The sequence below is a fragment of the Nomia melanderi genome, chromosome 7, assembly GCF_051020985.1.
Source record: "Nomia melanderi isolate GNS246 chromosome 7, iyNomMela1, whole genome shotgun sequence".
NCBI lineage: Eukaryota > Metazoa > Arthropoda > Insecta > Hymenoptera > Halictidae > Nomia > Nomia melanderi.
In genome coordinates, this window is record NC_135005.1 from 7,229,757 (window position 1) to 7,250,800 (window position 21,044).

At 34.4% G+C, this 21,044-nt stretch overlaps 2 protein-coding genes across 29 annotated transcripts in view; both read right to left on the reverse strand.

The window, feature by feature from the left end:
• Positions 1-118: 118 nt before the first annotated feature.
• Prp4k (Pre-mRNA processing factor 4 kinase) lies at positions 119-7,973 on the reverse strand. Of its 6 annotated transcripts, XR_004234391.2 has the most exons (14): positions 7,514-7,973; positions 6,790-6,960; positions 6,478-6,724; positions 5,920-6,404; positions 5,133-5,856; positions 4,709-5,059; positions 4,556-4,641; positions 4,333-4,479; positions 4,117-4,270; positions 3,787-4,039; positions 3,094-3,332; positions 2,771-2,971; positions 872-945; positions 119-440 (listed from the first exon to the last, which is right to left on the reverse strand). XR_004234391.2 is itself a non-coding variant. In XM_076369201.1 (13 exons), the coding sequence occupies exons 1-12, from the start codon at positions 7,516-7,518 to the stop codon at positions 2,771-2,773; spliced, it is 3,063 nt and encodes a 1,020-aa protein (XP_076225316.1). In that variant the 5' UTR covers positions 7,519-7,973; the 3' UTR covers positions 119-945. The 6 variants fall into 6 exon arrangements, 4 of the variants coding, with proteins under 4 accessions (XP_076225316.1, XP_076225315.1, XP_076225314.1 ...); XM_076369201.1 differs by having other exon boundaries at positions 119-945; XR_012998961.1 differs by lacking the exons at positions 119-440; positions 872-945 and adding an exon at positions 1,587-2,133 and having other exon boundaries at positions 2,208-2,971.
• A 147-nt stretch (positions 7,974-8,120) lies between these two features.
• Positions 8,121-21,044, reverse strand: part of sls (sallimus) — a 237,073-nt gene continuing 224,149 nt past the window's right edge. For 21 of the 23 annotated variants that reach the window (XM_076369145.1, XM_076369150.1, XM_076369148.1 and 18 more), the window contains 19 exons: positions 20,628-20,943; positions 19,708-19,996; positions 18,796-18,928; positions 18,143-18,579; positions 17,693-17,962; positions 16,873-17,251; positions 16,459-16,613; positions 15,986-16,276; positions 15,577-15,718; positions 15,039-15,308; positions 14,254-14,699; positions 13,577-13,876; positions 12,637-12,791; positions 12,409-12,559; positions 11,652-11,729; positions 11,469-11,573; positions 10,964-11,161; positions 10,576-10,881; positions 8,121-9,806 (listed from right to left, as the gene is read on the reverse strand). In XM_076369145.1, coding sequence (XP_076225260.1) covers positions 9,604-9,806; positions 10,576-10,881; positions 10,964-11,161; positions 11,469-11,573; positions 11,652-11,729; positions 12,409-12,559; positions 12,637-12,791; positions 13,577-13,876; positions 14,254-14,699; positions 15,039-15,308; positions 15,577-15,718; positions 15,986-16,276; positions 16,459-16,613; positions 16,873-17,251; positions 17,693-17,962; positions 18,143-18,579; positions 18,796-18,928; positions 19,708-19,996; positions 20,628-20,943 — 4,624 coding nt within the window. In that variant the 3' untranslated portion in view covers positions 8,121-9,603. Of the gene's footprint in view, positions 9,807-10,575; positions 10,882-10,963; positions 11,162-11,468; positions 11,574-11,651; positions 11,730-12,408; positions 12,560-12,636; positions 12,792-13,576; positions 13,877-14,253; positions 14,700-15,038; positions 15,309-15,576; positions 15,719-15,985; positions 16,277-16,458; positions 16,614-16,872; positions 17,252-17,692; positions 17,963-18,142; positions 18,580-18,795; positions 18,929-18,964; positions 19,135-19,707; positions 19,997-20,627; positions 20,944-21,044 lie in introns of those variants that run through there. The other 2 variants (XM_076369144.1, XM_076369154.1) reach the window with 2 other exon arrangements.

Genomic DNA, 21,044 nt, shown 5'->3' on the forward strand with positions numbered 1-21,044 from the left:
TAGTACTTTTCACATGTAAAACTTGTTTGTTTATATTAAAACTATGTTCAAAGATTTTGGTTTATAGTCATCTGAAAACTGAAGGCCAACAATATTAGTATTACGTTTTGTTCAATGTTACCTATATTCGAGTATATACACACCACGGCATTTATACACTTCTAAAATATATTACGGTAGCTTAGAATTCAGCACACACATGTACCTTACCTGTTTACATACTTACGGTTTTATTAATCTCAATGAAACATTAAGACAAACCTCTCTGCTGTTACAAATTTAATTAAATATTTGGTGATCCCTTTTGTGACAGTCGTCATTTTATATACAAGAAGTCAAGCAGCTGCTGCGAGGATTTCACCCCATTTCCTTTGTCATCAGTGCTTTCCACCAACTGATTTCATCATCTCTTCCATTGCCTCCCCTCCTCACAGGGAGGGCTACAAGTGAAACATTACCAAATTGCCAATTAGAAAACTATAAAACTAATGTAAGTTTCATTGTATTCAATTTTATTTTAGTATTTTAAAAAATCCCCGTAATATCTAATTGCTCTTTTTATTCTTGCAACTGAACAAATCCTTTTTTTACAAACTTTAGAAGGGCAGACTAAATACTCATGCTTTACGAGATACGACATTAAAGTAAACCAAATTCCAACATGTATTTATTTTTTCTATATCTTTTTAAGATATCACTTTGTAATTCTCTACGAAAATTATGTACGACGACTTAGTGTACGTATGAGACAAATTTGCTCTGCCTTCGAGGAGATAGAATACAATTTTATGCAGACTTTGATTCGTAATAGAGGTCGTTTAATGAAAAACGGATATACTAAATATCCCATAAGGCAGTCCCCCAAGAATACCTTGCAACGGGATCGGCGTTAAAAGCCCACATAGGTCCACCCGCACTTAACGATGCTTTGAATCGAAGACTCATCTGAAACATAAGCAGCCTCGTACAATATTGCCACGTAAAAATATATACCACGAACCACTCAAACAGCATTGATGTTCTGCTGTATCATACTTAAAAATGAATAACGCAACGATTAAATAAAAGAAAAAAAAGGAAAATTTATAAAGCTAGAATGCAGAATCGTATGCCATGGACATAATCGTTAAAACGAAAATATCGGTTTTTGTGACAAATAATACGATTACTATTGTTATATGATTATTGTGTGTTAAGTAATTTCGTTGCTGTATTTAAACTATCCGTTGGTAAATATTCCAGACCTCTATTTTTCAGTGCAAATATATACATTATTATTTTCTCATATTTCTTTACATTGTCACCTAAATAAATGCAACGTCAGATGTGAAAATGAATTAGTATTTTGTGAAACTAACGGTCAATTAGTGATTGAGTGTTAACATAGCAACTTATTTTACAACATTTTCTGAAACACATGTTATCTACCTATTATACCTCGTTACTAGATACGAAACGGATTACAGTTTGTTTCTTTTTAAATATATTATAACTACGGCACGTGCTTCTATATGCACGGGAGATGCGCGCGATTATTTATATTAGTCATTAAGACTGAAAGTATAAAATACAGGGCTCGTTTCTCATTCAGTTAAGCATGTGTCGTTTTATTTCAAGTAACCTACTTACTATACAATTTGTATCTTTTTCCTCTGTCAGTACAAGTCTCTTTGATTTACTAAGAGACTCCAAATGCCATGCATGCGCACATTTCAATGCCAACAAAGAAAAACACGAACCGTTTGTGAATCGGTTAACGATTATCAAATTCATTAAGTTTTACAATTTCACAAATACACGGAATCCTCTCATTGTGAACGTAAACGCATTATTAATAACGATTTACGAATATAATAATTTATGAGATATTATTTAATTGTAAAGTAGCGCATACTTTCCTTTCCCTTTTCTTATCGTCTTTCTCTTTTATTATTTTTTTTAATTGAAAGATTGAGAAAAAAGAAAAATACTATGTACCACCATTATGCTAAGTATCGATGGCCAGTGCTGAAAGAGGCGGTCACTTTTTCCCAGTTCATATCGTCCACGGAAGAGAATACGATTACCAAGTATGTAACTCTGCATGCCTCTTCTTCTTAGCGTAGCATCGTTGGTTTATTTACTTTATCGGTGCTGTGCACAGAGAAAAAGAAGTAAACCAAATCTAAGCGAAATAACTCGAATTTTAAAGAAAAAGAAAAATTTACACGGAAAGAGGATTTTTACGCCCTGATACACTATATTGTTCCGATCCGTATAAATGTATCTCATATTTTTGTGTTGTTCGATACATCAGTGAACTCCAACGTTTTTATTCGTCATTTGTAGTGGTTCTAATTTTAATATAAAAATATTGCACTCTATTGACCTGCAATAGTTATCATTCATTAAATAATACACTTCAGATTGATAGAGTACAACGTCATATGTATGTGAGGTTTTAAGTCATTTTTCTTTCCCTTCTAAATATATATATATTATATATATATATATAGATATAATATATATATACTTATATATATGTATGTCTACATATTCTCCAAATAGTTTCTCTCTTTATCAAATTAGACGGAGTAAGAGTGAATCGTGAAATTTTGCACCGCCTCTTTCTGCTAAAACGAATACAAGACACATTCTATATAAAGAGACACCGCCTTATGTTAGTCTGTTTTATAATACACAACGAATCGTAAGCGGTGTCATTTCAATCAGTTTTTGTAATGTTACGTCAATGAATTCTCCGATGTGGATGGACCCCGGACAGGGTTACCTAGATTTTTTCTTGTATAAATGGATGTGCCAGAGCGTGGTTCACAGTAATTCTCTTTCCAGCATCCAGCATCAACGTTCGCTCCAACAGGTCCTTCAGTTGTCCAACTTTTCTACTTTGTTCCGGTGGCAAAGAATTTCCACCTAACTCTGCATTAAGATCACGTGTAGCAGGTAACGTTGACATCACTACAACTTTTTCCTAGAAATGTTCACAATTTCGTACTGTACGCGTAATCATACTTTGAATAATTCATTTTTAACAAGGGCACTTACCAAACCACAAAGGTCAAGGATGGAAAGAAAAGTAGAAAGACAACTCACCCGCTCCGTAACCTTATCAACTTCATGATACAGGAAATTGCAGTTAGAGTCAAAATGTAGGTCCTTGAACATGCCCTTCCTAATCAGTTTATTAGGCATCTTCCCCTTCAGATCCATGAAGAATTTCAACATTTGGTTGTTGGTTTTACCCGAGAACATTATTTTTCCCGTGTATAATTCATATATGGTGCATCCCACGGACCACATGTCAATGCCAAAATCATATGGTACACCAAGAACTAGAAAATGGTACTGTTAACATCTAATATATGACAACGTTTATCAAATTTCTATAACAATGGCGATCTCCCTATTGTGGGTTCGATCAGTATACCCAAGCTATGTCACATAGTTTCCTTCAACGTATAAAAAGTATACAATTATATATATTTGCGACTAAAAAATTTCGTCGTCAGAAAATGATCTGTTCCAATCAAATATAACACACTTTCTGATCGCTTTGTATCACGTATACTATTGCATTGCTATTAAAAGCTGGTTCAAAGTTGAGTGGTCAGTAAATAAGAGTTAACCTCTTGAGTTCTTATGTCACTTGATTTTGTAAATTGCATAAACGTGAAACATGTTAAAGAATTTGATAAATAAGTCAAAAGATTGAAATAGTTACCTAATGAACAATATACATATATATATACACATATTAATGTGATAATGTACATGAATAATACTTACTAATCTCAGGTGCTCGATAAAATCTTGATACCAAGTATGGTGTTATATCGTTCTCATGTGCATGGGATGCTGAACCGAAATCGCAGAGTTTCAATACTAGTTTACTTTCACTGACTAGAATGTTATCCGGTTTGATGTCAGCATGAAGAATGTTTGCACGTTTTAATAACTTCAAAGCAAGGAAAAGTTGCTGCGTATACGATCTTACCGCTTTAACGTGTAAACCAACGTCTTTGCCATACTTTTTCAAAACCTAATTATATTTCAAATAAAAATTAGTTACATTACACATATTAATATTTTGTAGAAATATGGATAGAGAATAAGTACCTCTCTTAAATTCATAGCTAAAGGTTCAAAAACCATACACAAATGATTTTTGTGAAAAAAGTGTCTAAAAAGACGTAAACAATGAAATCTGTCTTCTGGATCTGCATCATTAAGTTTTCTGAGGATTTCTAATTCCTTAAGGCCAGTTTTATGCCTGAAACGATAATTGAAGTATAAACAGTAAATCATGGATGTTGCATTATAATGAACACTTACATTATTTCATTATTCCTTATTATTTTTACAGCGACGTCCAAATTGCCTCTAGCGCTGTCTCTAGCCCTTACAACATTACTAAATACACCTTGACCTGTATATCCGTAAACTACATATCGGGAATCTAATGTTTCGCCTACTCGTACTCTGAAAACAAAATTAATTATTTAATTGTGTGGTGTATTATGTACTAGAGAAAATATTTTAAAAAAATATATCTTACCGATAATATCCTTCAGCATCATCCCAGTTGTCCGTTAAACTTGGATTATCTGGTCCTCCTTGCCGTTTCCCTTCGACAGTAGGACTCTATAAAAAGGTATGAGATATAAAATAAGACTAAAAAATGTTTAGGAATAACATTATGAAAACTTACACTAAAATCGCCAATATTATCTGCCTCGGCGAACATATCCCATTCGTTTGATTTTTTTGCATTTTGTTTTTCTTCTGGTTTGAGTTTTTCCATTGATTTTGTGTCGTCATTTTTTTCAATATCTTCTGATGGTGTATCATCGAATCTGGATTTTCTCTTTTTAACTGTTTGTGGTGACTTTGGTTTTTCAGGCAGTGGTGGTGTATGACTTTCTGAAGTAGATTCGTTATTGTTGGATGGAACCTCTAACGATTTTTGTGACACGTTTGATTGGCTCTCCGATGGTGGTGTAGCAGGAACAGTATTTATGTCAGCAGACATATTGGAGTCTTCGTTTGGTCCACCTAACCTCTGTGTAGAAATAAAAATATAGAATTATTATTTTATTACCTTAAAAAAACACATATTTGTACAATTCACGTACTTTAAGAAGTTCTTCTCTCTGTTTTCTTCTACGTTCTATAATTGCCTCTTCATCTTCTTCTTCTTCTATATCAATATCTTTAATATCTTCTTCACTTGAGCTTTCTGAATGTTCCACTTTCAGCCCTTCCGATAAAGAGTCTTTGTATTTGTCATTACGCTCCCTTTTACCATTTTTTTCTCTATCTCTATCGTGGTCTCTGGTATGTTTCTCTCTTTCCCTTCTACTTCTAGATACTGATCTAGAAGTTTTGTACCGATCGTTACGATCTCTATCTAATCTAGCCCTGACAGGGCTACGAGATCTTCTAGTACTTCTTGAACGTTCTCTAATTCTTTCGCGATTTCGGTTATCTCGTATATCATTACGATCACGACTACCTCTACTTTCTCTGTGCCGTTCTCGACTCGCATGACGCTCTCTACTGTCTCTTTTATCACGGCTGTGTCTATCCTTGCTGGGAGGTCTTTCTCGACTGCGACGATCACGACTATTTGGTCGATCTCTACTAGTATGACGATCCCGACTGACATGACGATCTCTGCTAACATGCCGATCACGGCTTGCGTGTCGATCTCGACTAACCTGTCTATCCTTACTTACGTGTCGATCTCGACTGACATGGCGATCTCGACTACTCTGTCGTTCTCGATTTTCTAGTGATTTATAATCATTACGTGATCTAGAGTTATGATGATCTGAATCCCTTCGTCGGTCTTCTTCCCTGTAATTGTATTATGCATTAATGTATTGAATAATATCAAAATTCTTTTAATATTCAACGTACCGTCTATCCTGCTCTCTTTTACGCGACTCATCCTTCTTAATAGATTCTTTACGTTTATCATCTTCTGACCTTCTTTTACTATCTTCTTTACGGGACTCCTCCCTATGCCTGTCACTTATTTTTCGAGCTGGTCGATCATCTCTTCTGTTTTCTTCCCTCCTTAATTCATCTTTTGTACGTACCTTTTCCTCTCTTCTTCTATCAGAATCGCGTCTTTTATCTCCTTTATGCTCCTCTCGACTTCTACGATCTCTGCTCATATCTACAACAACACGCCTTTCAGGTTTCGTTATCTTTTTCCGTTCCCTGCTACCAGATTTACTCCTAGCCCGCTTTTTAGGGGGTATATTGTCGTTTTCACTGTCATCTTCTACAAGTATAACGTCAGGTGTTTCAGTAGCTTTTACTTCCTCCTGATCTGGTTCCTTCTCTTCTTTATCAGATTCATCTGAGAGATATTGTACTAAACATGCTTGCAACCGTTCCTGCATTAACAATAGAAGATAGTAGCAAAAATTTTTATAATCATATGTAAAATTGTAGAGTAAAAAATTATACCTTTTGTTTCATTAATTCTTCAAGATCAATATCATCTTCAATAATTGTACAATCAACCTCATCTGAATCTAAATCTATTAACTTTTCATCTTCACTTTCTTCTGTAGAAACAACCTCTAGCAGTGAATTTTTTACTTTGCCATTTATACCAACATCTTTTTGAACTGTTCTTGTTGGTTTCTCATCTAACGAACCATTTTCAACTTCCCTTTCTTTCTTAGGTCGTTTGTGTTTCTTATGCCTTTTCCTAAAATGTTGCAATTGATAGTCTTGTAGCGAGACATAACATAATAAATTAGATAACACACATACCTGTCTTGCCTTTCAATTTTCCCATCCTCTCTTTCAATTAATTTATCTTTCTTATGTTTATGGTGCTTATGTTTCCTTTTTTTCTTTTTTCTTTGGTCATTCAACATATCGGATTCAGAATCTATGCTCACAATATCTCTTTTACCATCTAAACATTCTAAGTCTGAAGTACTAAAATAAATTTGAATAATTAGTTATTATATAATAATAGACTTCCAAATTCGTTCAATTATTCAGCACAGTGCAATAAAGAATGAAATTTGATTTCCATAAACAGTTTATATCTTGGGATATAAATTACAAAGTATGCTAAACATTAATTAATATTAATGTTTTTATTGTTACTAGAAGGTAACAGATAACATAAATTTGATTCTAAAAATATGATATTTACATTAGTCTATACACTAACAATTAAATAGTATACATGACAAAGTACAAAGATTATAAAACACAAAAACTAGGTTATTTTTTCCAGTGAAAAGATATTAAAGAATATCGGGTAAATAAAAAATATTTTTACTGTAAATTTATTCAGCAGTCTTACATAAGGCCGGAAGAAAAAAAGACATTTTCTAACAGTGTATGAGATTTATTCCGAAAATAAACAGAGGATCACGTAAGTATATGCGATGTAAACATACTATCTTGCGCATCTTTCTGTGCATCGTAAAAAATAGTCGCTGAATCAATGCAACAATATTTACTAATATTTACTACTTACCCCATGATTAAAGATGCTAAATTATTGTTAAGAATAAAATTACAGAAGCACTGCACAAAACAACCACACGCATATATGAACTCTTTAATGGGCTGCCATCTTGTATGTTCGATCGTGTTATTTCGAGATATCTCGATAAGATATCGTACACGGTAAATATCGATATAAAAGGGTTGCTTCCGGTTTTCATATCCTTATACTTTAATTCGACAAAATTTCACATTAAATTTGTTTTCTTTTTGCAAACTTGTAGTACAATTTGTCCATTTTTTCTTTTAAGAATTAAATATATTATACTTCACTTAGTTTCACTTAAATACTATTTACCATTGCCATGCATTTTAAATATATTTTTCGAAATCCATTTACCCCAACAGTATCTACCGATATTTTTATCATTATTTCCAATTTAAAATTAATATCATCAATATTATTTCAACATTTATATAAACTTTAGAAAATATTTTCATTATGTCTATTAATGTAAACCCCCTCAATCTTCAAAAAAGAAAACAGTTTTATTTGAAATGATTAGACATCCAGTAATTAGAATAAAAATGAAAAAAGGTAGTCGAACGTATCAGAAAGAAATGAATCACTAGGGCCGTAGAATTTGCAATAATTTAATTCGCAAAAAATGTCTTACAGTATGTAACGCGGAGTATGCGACACGTCGTTGGTGAATTATTGTTGTTGTTCATGCACCTATATTTTGTTACGTCTCGGGACACCAACCACGCGTGGCATTGCTCCGTTCCGTATAATATTCTAGTCTTCTTGACCAGTCGCGTCGACACCGGCCGTTCAATGGCCGGCGCCAATCATTTAATAATTATTATAACGGTAATGATAACGAGTAACAATTAAATATACATTATATATTACGAATAAATACTAAAAGTAATCCTCGCAAACTCGGGTGAATAACTGAACGATGCTTTCCGCTCGCGATATATAAATACATATACAAAGGATGTGGGACTCGATGAGGTATCAAGGATTTGTGTGCAGGAGAGGATGGCGGACGAGGGGGGGATTCAAGTATTCTTAATCATTCCTAAATCACTTCTCACTCTTTCACGATCGACTATCACGTTGCTCGATCGTCAGAATATCGGGAGGGGGTTTCGGTTGATTTGTCATGACGATTCTTGACTGCATTTTTTCTAAGGAATCTCGAGAAAGTCCAGGACATTGTCGTCCAGAGTTCTGGCAGTTGGAAACTCGCGCGATGGACAGTATACTTCGATTCACTTCCGCTTAATAGTTGAGCTTAATAATTTATTTAACGATAATTTCATTCGAGAAAGAGAAAAAAATATATATATATATAGAAACGCAGCGAAGAAACTGTATACTGAAGCTTCACGACGGTGCCATCTACGATATAAAGTACGTAAATACGCGATCGGTAGTTAAAATACACGAAAATTTCGTTTTAAGAAGAAATGCACGTGTTACTCTCAAAGAAGCCATCATCGAAGATTCAAATACGGTTTCTTGGTTACGTTTAAAAGCGAAACGTCTCGAAGTGTACTCTCCATTCACGTCGAACTGCCCAATGACACGGTTTCTAGTAAAAAAGAACAGTTATTGTCTGGAGAATCAGGAGTACTAGGTAACGTACTCGAGTTTCTTTGAGTTGATTCACGATATGAGGAAGTCTTGGTCCGTCGACAGAACGAAAATAAAAGAAAAAAAAATATATATAACTCTACGTTGACTAGATTCTACACCCATCCAGTATCGACTCTTAGATTAAATCTAGTCGCTACGCGTCCGACTCTATAGAGAAACGGTTATGATAACGTCGCTATTATCCTTTTGTCGCGTTATCTAAGTATGATGTTCACGTGAGAGATCAACAATCGAAAATTAACGTTAGAAGCCGTAGAAAAATTCGCGGAAGAAGAAAATTGATAATCATTCACTGTTTAGAAGAAATTGTTTTCGATGGATGATTGTTGAAGCTGTTCCTTGTCGTTTTCTTTCATTGTCGCTTACGTCTGAAATGTTTCGTGGTCCTCAATAAAAAGGAGAACAAACGGGATCTGTTTCCTACTTTCTTCGCCGTTAAACCGTAAAAATGCTTATTCGAAGAGCTTCTTAGCGTAATGCCAAATGCGGAAGAAGTATTCGTCTTTCCTGAGAAGCCTCGCCCTCGCGTACGAGTGAATGTCGGCGTCCATGTTGTGCTCGCGGAGCCAAGAGCTCGTGTTTTCCGTGCTGAAGCTCACCGATGCTGTTTCACCCTTCTCGGTGGCCTCTGCGATTGGCTCTATTACTGATAATTCTGGAAAACGTGAGAATACAATAATTAATACAAGCTGTCATTAAAGAAATTTGTTTTGTTATACGGTAACAGTAAATAAAGATATTTCGTTAGAACTCTTCAATACAATGGCTGTCAAACTAACGTTCATTAAAATAAAACACTTTCTTAGTAAAATGGAAACTGAAGATTTCGTTATAACTTCATAACTCGAACGAAATTCGATTCACTTGATACATCAATAAAAACATTCATTTTTAATCCTATTACGTTCTTCCAGTCTTTTTTCACCTCATAAGGTTATCATATTTTTTTATCATCATTTGTTGGTTTAGCAATTTTCTGTTTAATCACATATTCATTTCTTTGAGCGTTTGAGAGCCAAGTGGTGCGATCGCGATTCTCCGTTACACTTTCTAACAGTGCCAACCTATTGGTTCGTAGAATCAAATTAAATTTATTTATCTATTTTCCTTCTAATTATTTATTTTCATTTCTGTTATTATCAGCTTGGGAATGAAAAAAACGAAACGTTCGCACTATTTAGAACTTTTTATGTAAAAATAGGAAAGCGTAATTCAGTTTCTGAATTAAAACGAAAGAAGCGCGATCGCGTCGTTTGGCTCTTTTCGACCGGATTTTCGCAAAAATTCGGCGAACTCAAATGGTTAAGGAAATATAGTTATTAGTGAACTTTTTTTCATACTTTTTCATAGTCACGTGGCTGTCAAAGTGTTACATTATTTTTTTTCAATAAAATTTAATGTGAATTTAAAGACATGGTTCGTACCGGAAGCGGGAAGAATATGGACGGGTTCATCAGATTCCAAAGGATCGCTAAGACCGATCTCGTTCCTCGCGTAGATCCTGATCAGGTACATATGATTCTCCTGGAGGTCCCTGATGTTCAGTTTCTGTACTTCGGCAGTTACTCTGCCAACCTCCATCCACATTGTCTTCTTCGCGTCCCTGATGGCGATTTTGTAACCCTCCAATGGCGCGCCACCGTCGCTTTCTGGTCTGCCCCAGGAAATCACTACCGTGTTCGCTGCGATTTGCCTGATCTCCAACGGTGCAGTCGGCGGTGATGGTACGGCTGCGAGAAATAATTTAATCATTGTATTTGATAATTCTCAGTCGATCGAAAAAGATAAAATAAAAGAAAGGCTGATACACACTGGCGTGTGTCTTCAGGGTAACTGGTTCAGAGTTCGTTGGTAAACTGAGCCCCTGGTTATTCTCTGCGAAGATTCTGAAGAGGAATTCGCTTTCTTTCAAATTTTCAACGCAATATTGAAGCGTTGTGGCGTCCAAAGTAACGACTTTCGTCCATCTTGCGCCTTTACCGATTAATGGCCTCTTCTCGATAACGTATCCTGTTTGAAAAATAAATGTTGATCTCATTTCTTGAAATAGCAGAAAGATCATAATGTTCAGATAATGAAAGTAAGAAACTTTCAGAGAATCAATCGATCAGTTTATAACAGAAAATTGTATTAATTTAAATAAACACTGCGAAAATGGGGAGTTTGTTTAAATATTTATGGATTCTATACCCTTTTGACTATTGAATTATGCTTGTTTAGATGCTTAAATTATGCAGTGCTTCATATGATGTTAAGAATTTCTAATAAAATAAATGAATAATAATAATCGGAAATTTTAACAAAATTTAAAACTTGCCTGTGAGTTCTGTGCCGCCATTGCTGGCAGGTGGTGCCCAGCTCAAAGTGACACTCTTGCTGGTAACGTTCGTCACTTGCACATTCTTTGGGCTCGATGGTGGTGCTGAAAACGATTCAATTTTGTAAATGAAGGGTGAAAAAGGATTGGTACTGAAAAGCGTAGAACATAGTCTCGACTCACTTTTACTAATAACCATTTTCGTTGGTGGAAATATGCCCAGCAAAGCGTACATGTTGTTTTCGGTGAGCTTTGTAATTTCTAAGCAACAGTTAAGGCGTAAGCATTGAATAAGCAAAGCTTTTAATTGCAGATTGGCACGGGACCAATCCATTAAACGATATTAGACAGCGACAAAAATTATGAAAATTATTTAAACTGAAGCCGATTATGCTGATGCAAAAATATTATGCCTAGACATTGTTAATATTAGTAAAGCATAGTGAAAATTTGGCTGGTCTTAAATAATAAAGAAGCCAATCAATAATCCATTATTTTTGTGCATATTCTCTTAAAAGAAAACAATAAACTCAAGTAATATTTGTTACTATTTTTCAACACTCTACAGTGTATTTCTGAGAAATAATTGAAAAAGTTACTTAATCTTTTACAATTTTATATTATTGCTTCATTACAGAAGCAGTGGATTATTTATTCGTGAGTATAATATTATGGTTCTGTATCTATATTTTCATATTATTAGATTGTTGATTTGATGTAATTTGAATAAATAACAAATTAATAAATAAATACCAATAAGACATGAAACTCGATAAAAATGGTGAAACATAATGAAATCTCTAATAAATAAACGGTTCCTGAATTCCTACTTCTAAAAATTATGAAATAAAGATCCACAGATTCTGTTAATTGCATTAGATCAGCGTTAAAAAATAATTTGCATCGAGTACGAATAATATAAATAATTTATTTTGCTCACTGGGTCGTTTGCCGGGTGTGATCGGTTCTTCGGCTACGTAAGGAGGACTGGTGCCAACACTGTTTTTCGCTGTTATCCTGAAGTTGTACGGCACATCTGTTTTCAAGTCTGACACGATTAAGTGGGTTACCTCGTATTTAGTAGTGCCAATCTGTAAATAACAAATCTGTATAAGTATTTCATTGTTAAATCTTTTTTCCTGAAACAAATTTGGTTCGTCTCAATAACCTTCTGCCAAGCCTTCTTCGATTCTTCTTTCATCTCGACGATATATTCCGTGATCGGCGTTCCGCCATCGTTCTCCGGAGGCTGCCATTTTATCGTGAACGATGTCTTCGTCATTCCTGACACTTCCAGCGGTCCTCTTGGTGGCCCCGGTGGCTCTGCGAATACGTTCATCATGAAATGATTTATTTCATTTATTTATTCTCGTTTAGTTACATCTGCTCTCTAGATTATTTTTCTTAATTTCTATATCAAAAAGTCTATTTCTTATTAATATTCATATGAAGTTAAATTAAAATTAACTTGAGGCACAGGAAAAAGTTCGTACGGTTTTCTTGTTGGCAGTGAATTGAGATTCGATTTCAATTAGTATTTCACTAGTTTAATGAATGAAATTGGTATTAGCAACAAATTATGTTTATGTTGATATCAAATAAAATAGAATTACTTGACGTTCTCCGTGTTTCAATTTTGATTTAAAAACCCGTACGAACTTTTTCCCGTACCTCATATTTGAATAATTTTTAAAGTCTTACAGTTACCATAGAAAATATCACACAAATATCAACTTTCATAAGCTAATGTGTAGAAATTAAAATAAGCGAAGAGTTCGTTGACTGATAGATACCTTATGATAAACATACTCTAGCAATGTCTTTAATAATTAACTCTTGATTTATGAGTCAATTTGACTCATATTGAATTTTGTAAACATTATTTGATAAATGTTTTGGTTGATTTCAATTGATGTGAAGTTCTAAGATCTAAATAAACGAATGTCAATTTTTTTAAGAACGATAGAACGGACTGTACAGCAAATGTCCGTAAATCTAATGTCAATATAAACGTCTTATTGCATTTTGCAAATTTACGGCATAAATACATAAAGATCCAGTCTATTTATATCTATAACAAGAAGCAAGATAATTGTTATTCATTATACCGAAGGAAGTTCTCATCTTGACAGTGTCCGATTCCAATGGTTCCGATGCTCCGACAATGTTCCTCGCAATAATCCTAAACTTGTATTCTGCATCTTGTTGCAGTTTGTGCACGCAGAAGCTTTCAACCTCCTTATCGATGTCGACCACTTTGACCCAGGCTTTACCCGGCTCGCACTTTTCGATGGTGTACTTTTCAAGCTCAATACCGCCGTCGTCGGCTGGTGGCCGCCATTCGAGTGTAACGCGGTCTTGCCTGATTTCTTTGAAGACAATTGGTCCTTGTGGTTTGCTCGGTTTGTCTAAAACATTTGAAAAGTGAACGTGAAAATGGTAACGATCTTACAAGAAAAGGGCCAGACATAAGAATGAGTGCTAGATATGTATTATAACATGCATAGGGTTTCAGTCAAACACAGATTTTTATATTTGGCTCTCTCTTTGTTACAGATTCAACTTTCGAAATTTAAACCTCTTATTTTATTATTTTTATTATCAATTTTGTATCAATTATTCATTTTTTATTATCCCCATTGTTAATGATGTACCAGTTATTTATTTGTCATTATCCTATTACTAATTTTTTTATTACACCTGTCATTAATTATAATATTATATCTGTTATGAATTTTTATTTAATTACAGGTTTAAGTAATAGTAAGATTTTTCAGGAACATACCGATTACTCGAAGATGTAGATCAACCGAGGAACTGCCAGCTTGATTGCTCGCTTTTACCGTGTAAGTGGCAGTGTCCTCTCTGATAAGGGAAGCAATAAGAATGGTAGAAGTCCTCTCCTCGGTCTGAATAGAAACGTGTTTGTCGACGATCTTCTTGCTGTTCTTCGACCACGTTACTTCCGGTTTCGGGAAGCCGCTGGTTTGCACTTCGATCTTCCATTGGTTGTTCACAGGTAGATTCTGGCTTGCCAATGTTTCGTCGTAGTTGATCTTCGGTGGTTCTTGCACCTTCAGTTCGCACGTTGTTTCTGCTGTTCCGAGATTGTTCTTCGCTTTCACTGTGAACGTTGCTGACGAAGTTTCCGTTGTTTTCGTGATGGTGTACTTCGCCATGCGGTTCTCGTACGTGATGGCACTGTCTTCAAAGGTTTCACCATTTCTCAACCTAAAAATAATGATTAATAATAGCTATTATGCTATTAAGAAGTGATATTAATCCTTTACACTCGAGAGGTAACTCTCAGTTACCATTTGATTTGATATAACAAAATTACAAAATGTTATATATAACATTAAGTTTTGTATAATGCATCAATATGTGAAATATTTATATAAAATAGCTTTTCTCTGAATTTATGTATGTTTTCTCATTAGATAGCTTCAAAGAATGTCGTCTATGTCTCATCGGATAGCGTTGAATGTTTCTAGTGAAAAGCTTTTAGTACGAAGGGTTAAAATAATATTTTACTGAATCTTTAAGATAGAATTAAACAAAAATTTGTACCAAGTGATGTCCGGAGTTGGTGTTCCACCAATGATGCACGAAAGTGTAACAGTTTCGTTTAGCCTTGCAATGACACTCTTCAGTGGTTCCAGCACGACTGGTGGTTCCGTGGCCGATGGTTTTGATATTTTTATGTATGGAGACGTTGGTGATGTGTCACCTGGACCAGCTTCGTTTACTGCAGTCACGCGGAAGGTGTACTCGTTGTTGGTGATTAATTTTGTTACTTTGTGAGTTGTCTCTACTATCTTTTCTGTAATTTTGGTCCACCTACAAACAAAAATTGTGACAATTAATTATGCCCATTTCACAAAATGAATCAATAACATTAATAATATTCTGATCGTTTATTTTATAAAATAAAATAATTCATGAATAACATCTGATAACACGATTATAAAAATTGATATAATATTTTTAAATCCCGTATTCAACATGAAATAACATCAAAATGGAAGATTACAGTTCAAGTTTGATACAATCAAACAACTGGATGGAAATATTAATTTTTAATAAACAAAAAAAATAAGGTACTTACGAAGTTTCAGTCTTCTCTTGGTGTTCAAGAATGTATTCGATGATAGGTGAGTTACCGTCTGAATCTGGTTTCTTCCAATGAAGCGTAACACTGTCAGTGGTGATTTCGAGTGGTTCTGGTGCTCCTGGTGCACTCGGTACATCTGTTGCAGTAATATAATAATGTGAAATTAAATTATGGTTAAAGTAGGATTTAAAATTCAGTTTGTTTAAGTGATCAACTGTACTTTGTGAATATTTTTAAATTTCAGTACTAAAACACTCTGTGTATACATATCATCAAATTTTTCTACTTTCCATTTTATACAGTTAATTATTTTAATTACAAATTGACAAATTAAAAGCTCTTATCCGATTTTATTTTATTTTAATTGGAAAGGACAAAAAGTCTTTATTAGCACGATACTCACGCACTATGACGACGCTGATTTCGATACTTGTCTCGCCGACTTGGTTCGACAATTTCAAGGTGTAGTTGCCGACTTCTTCTTCTTGGATCTTCCTGATGGTCAGGCTCGCGCATTCCTCGTCGAGCGATGGTACCACTCGTTTCGATTTTGTAACTACAGTACCGTTCACCGTCCATTCGTCGCTCGGTTTCGGGGTTCCAGTGAATTTCACGACGATCTCGACGTCCTCGCCCTCTCTGACTTTGTATTTCGTCGGTGTGTCTGGACTGATCTTTGGTGGCGTTTCGATGACTGAAAATGTTTCCAATAATAATTGATTAATCATTTATCGGTCAATAAACTTTTCGTACACTTATTATTAATATTTTAATATTAGAATATTAGAATCTAACTTTGAATTTTATTGAATTTTTACAAAATTGAATCTTGTTGGATCTTTTAATTAAATTAAGATAATGTCTATCGAATTATACCTTCAACTCTCAATTTCGATGATGTCTTTACGTTGGTAACCACAGCTGTGTATTCCGAGATGTCTTCGATCGTGCACTTCTTGACAATTAATTTCTTTACGGTACCCTCATCGATAATAGTATATTTCGATGATTCCTTGATGACCTCCGTTTTTCTGTGAAACACGAGGAATTTATAAAATTTGCGTTAGTGATTTATACATTATTCTTTGAAGTTAAATATAAGTTAGTGATTATAATAAAAAAAATATTATTATTACATTAAAAAATAAAGCTAAATTAAATTGAAAGAAATCAAACTAGATCAAATTAAATCGAATTAGATAAAACAAAATAATTTAAATCAAACTAGATAAAGTAAATAAAATTAAATTAAATAGAATTAAATTAAGCTAATTTAAACTGTTTTCTTACTTATGCCATGTGACCGGCACGTTTTGAGACAGTTCGATGGTGAAAACTGCATCAGCATTCAACGGTACCAAGGTCACATCCGGTAACTTTGTGATGAAGTCCACTCCAGGTTCTTCTACAGTCAACCTGGCCGACGAAGTCTGTTTTCCGACTTCGCAAGAGTATACTGCCGCGTCTTCTGGTTCTGTGTCATAGATCTTGAGCTTCTGTCTTTTACCATCGATGGACAATTGTACATGCTCGGAGAATTGCAATTCTTGACCGTCTTTGAACCATCGAATCAGGGCGTCCCCTTTCGTCACCTCGATTTCGAAAGTTGCTCTCTCACCTCTCGCTATGGTCACATCTTGCATCTTCGTAATGATTTCTGGTGGTAATTCTAGAATAATTGGAAGAAACATTTGTTTTTCACAATGCAAATATAATAGTATGAAAACTTGTGTTTATACTATAAATCTTCCTAAACCGATTTGACGAAATAGAAATCATACGGAAGATTATCTTTTCTATTAAGACTGTCAAGTTAAAATTAAAATTAGAATTGGGCTATGAATATTTTGTAACTTTCTTTAGATCCTATCGTAAAATTTTATTTAACTATAGAATATTATTACGTGAAATTCATAGGATAATTATAAAAAGTTTCATATCGTTATGATCTACTGTACAGATTTAACAGTTTTAAAAGATTTTATCGAAAAATTAATTTATTCAAGAAGACTGAAATGTTTTGTTAATATTGTGGAAATATAGAATCGTATTTAATAAAATTCGTTTTAAGGAAGTTTCTATTTATCTTTAAGAAAAAGTTTAAGCTTACCGATAACGGTGACCTCTGCTGAGCATGTTTCGTCCATGAGGGTGCAAGAGTATTCACCTTCATCGTGCACAGACGTGCTTCTGATCAGCAACTTTCTCACAGTGCCATCTTTCACGAAATCCAACTTCTCCTTGCTCGGTCCCAATGGTTCTCCATCTTTGAACCATTTAACGTCGGCCGACTGGGATGTAATCTCGACCTCCAGGATGGCGACATCCCGTTCCTTCACCTCGCAGTCTTGTAGTTTCTTCACGAATTCTGGTTTAGTGGCTGTACAAACAAACGAAATTTTAAATTACTCATTAAGAACATATATTATGTTTAAGAACTGAAAATTGCTACAACACTAAAACAATTTTTTCAGCTTATAAAGAACAGTAAAAAAAAACATTTTATTTGTCGATAGCACGATACGACCATTAGAAATTTTAATCAAAGAATGATTTTCACCTTTCACCGTGACATTGCTGGCCGTTGATTGATTTTTAACAGTACACTCGTAAAAACCTTCGTCCGTGGGACTCGTTTTCTTGATCACCAACTTGTGCACGTGACCTTCTTGAATGATCTCGCGGTGGTCCATACCGCTGACCTCTTTGTGGTTGTGCCACCATTTTGTCGATACCGTGTGAGACGTTTCGCAGGTCAATTCCAGAGTCTTGTACTCGTCGACGATGACTTCTTTCTCCAGTTCCTTCGTGAACGTCACTTTGTCGACGTCCACCGTTACCCTCGCACCGTGCGAAGCCTTTCCGACAGGATTGCTGGCGATACACTTGTAATCTCCGGCGTCCACCTCCGAATTTGCATTTCGAATTTCGAGTACAATATTCTCGCCGTCGTAGCTTTCCATGATATTCGGTGACTTCTCCAGAGGCAAGTTGTTTCTATGGATAATAATAGTTTACTTGAAAATATCGTTACTTCAGGTACCTAATTTAACTGGATCAACACAATTTTTTTCAAGCGAAGTTTGTGAAGTTTTAAATGTTATAAATATTTCTACAACAATAAGGTAGGGTATTATTATTCCATATTTGTGTTGTTTCATGTTATGTTGTTCAAATTTATGTAGTTCAGAAAATTTCAGTAAACAAGTATACCTTAACCACGTGACTTCCGGTACAGGATTTCCGGTGACCTTCGCCACCAGCCTGAAGGTACCTTTTTCTGGAACGGTAAGTTCTTGGAACCGTTCCGTGAAGAGTGGCGGTTCGGGAGCTCCGGTTGGTATTTCTATAAATAATGAAACGTGTTCTATATTTCGCACGAATTAAATAATTTCCATCACCAATACGTTGAAAATGAATACGTAATATTGAAAACATATATATAAATAAATTGATGCAAGCAAAAGCAGAAGCATATCCTACCCTTGGTCACAGTGTAGTGTTCGTACACGTGTTGCTGAATGTTAATGCCTAGCGAAGGCTTCAAGTTTACTGAAAAATACACCAGCGAAGCATTTTGCGATATTAATAGAAGCACTATACGAAATTCATTAATATTTTTTAGCGGGAGATTTCTTCTAAGCGAAACGTGGGAAACAATTTTCTATTTCGCTGAGTATACGACTACAGTTTTCAATAAAACTAACATTCTAAACTATGACTAATGACTAATGACCAGTGACTAATGACTAGTGAAAATATTCAAGATTTAACAAACTGGTAACTAGATTGCAGATGTTTATGTCAAATACATTTATCTTGGTGTAATTTACGAAATCTAGATTAAAATAAGAATTGACATTTTATGTTAATAATTGTAATATGTTAACATTGAGGAAAAGTCCTTGTTAAATGTAATTGCATTTTACATTTCATATTATTGAAAAATTACCACTTTTTCCATAAACTATTTTGATAGGTTACTAGGATTTTTAAATAAAACAAATTTGCATAAATGTCCGCAGTCCAATTACGTAGATGAGTTAATGTAAAATACGAATGCACGTTTACGTTCTACCAAAAAAGTTCATGAATCATGGGAACTGAACTCAACGAAATACTTACTTTCGACTGTCAACGTGGCTTTCGTCTCCACTGTGCCTAGATCATTGGTAGCCACCACTGAATAATCACCGCTGTCTGACACTTGGGGTTGAATCAGTGTCAGAGTGTTCACGTGGCCATCTTGTTTCGGCGTCAAGCCCTTCAATGGCTTGCCATTCTTGTACCAAGTGACTTTAGGTGCTGGGTTTCCGACAATTTGAGTAGACAACACTACTGTCTCGCCTTCTCTGACTACGTAAGATTGAAGGGGTTCTAGAATCTCCGGTGGTTCTTGTTTACCGGTCTTCACCTGTATAAAACATTAATATTTAGGGGATACGATTATAATACTTAATCCTGAGTACATGTATGTCATGCTGGAGATGACAATAAAAATTTGTTATAGAACGTTGGAAATTGTTCGACAATGTAGCATACTTTAAAAGATTATAAAAATTAAATTTTATTATAATAATAATAAATAGAAGAAATATAAATCGTTGAATTCATTACAAATAAATTGAGTGCAAAGAGTTAAATAATATTACTATATATAGTAATTAATAAAGTATTACTATATAATAATTAATAGTATTACCATTATAATATGATATTATATATAATTTCTGTTTCATTTTGAATACTCATTGTTATATTTGGAAATCAATCAATTAGTAAAATTGATCTTTAACAAATTAAAGATCAGAATTCAAATTTTGATTTTTAGTATTTTTCGATGTATCAATAATCTTTCAATGTTGATTAAATCCTGTAGCTGTTTTAGCAATCTTCACTCTTCCCTACCGAGTATTTATCGACTTATTAATAAAAAAAGATAAAACAAATATTTCGCTCATTTTATACTATACAACATTATTGTGACAATTGTTACGTTCAATTTATCCTTTTATATGTTAATATTTTATAGATTATCTACAAACCTTCATAGGAATCTCGATGGTGGCTTCACCTTCCCTGTTCTTAGCGACGATGGTATACTTCCCTTCTTGTTTTTTCTGCACCTTGGTAATCTTAATTACGCTGCAGTACATGTGCATATCACTCTCCGTCGCGACAATAATGTTCTGTTTAGTTGTGATTTGTTTGTCCTTGTAATACCACGTTATTTCAGGCTCCGGTACTGCTACCAGGCGACATTCTAGTATCACGTCGTCACCCTCGTTCACGTATTTTGCTTTTGGTTTGCGAGAGAATGTGGGTGGTATTCCTTCCAAGATGTCGGCCAAGGATGATTCTCTGCGAATTCAATTTCGATTCATTTAATGAAAAACTCACATAATATTCGTTTATATTTCATAAATTAAATCAGATACATTTGTAGCTACATATAAAAATGT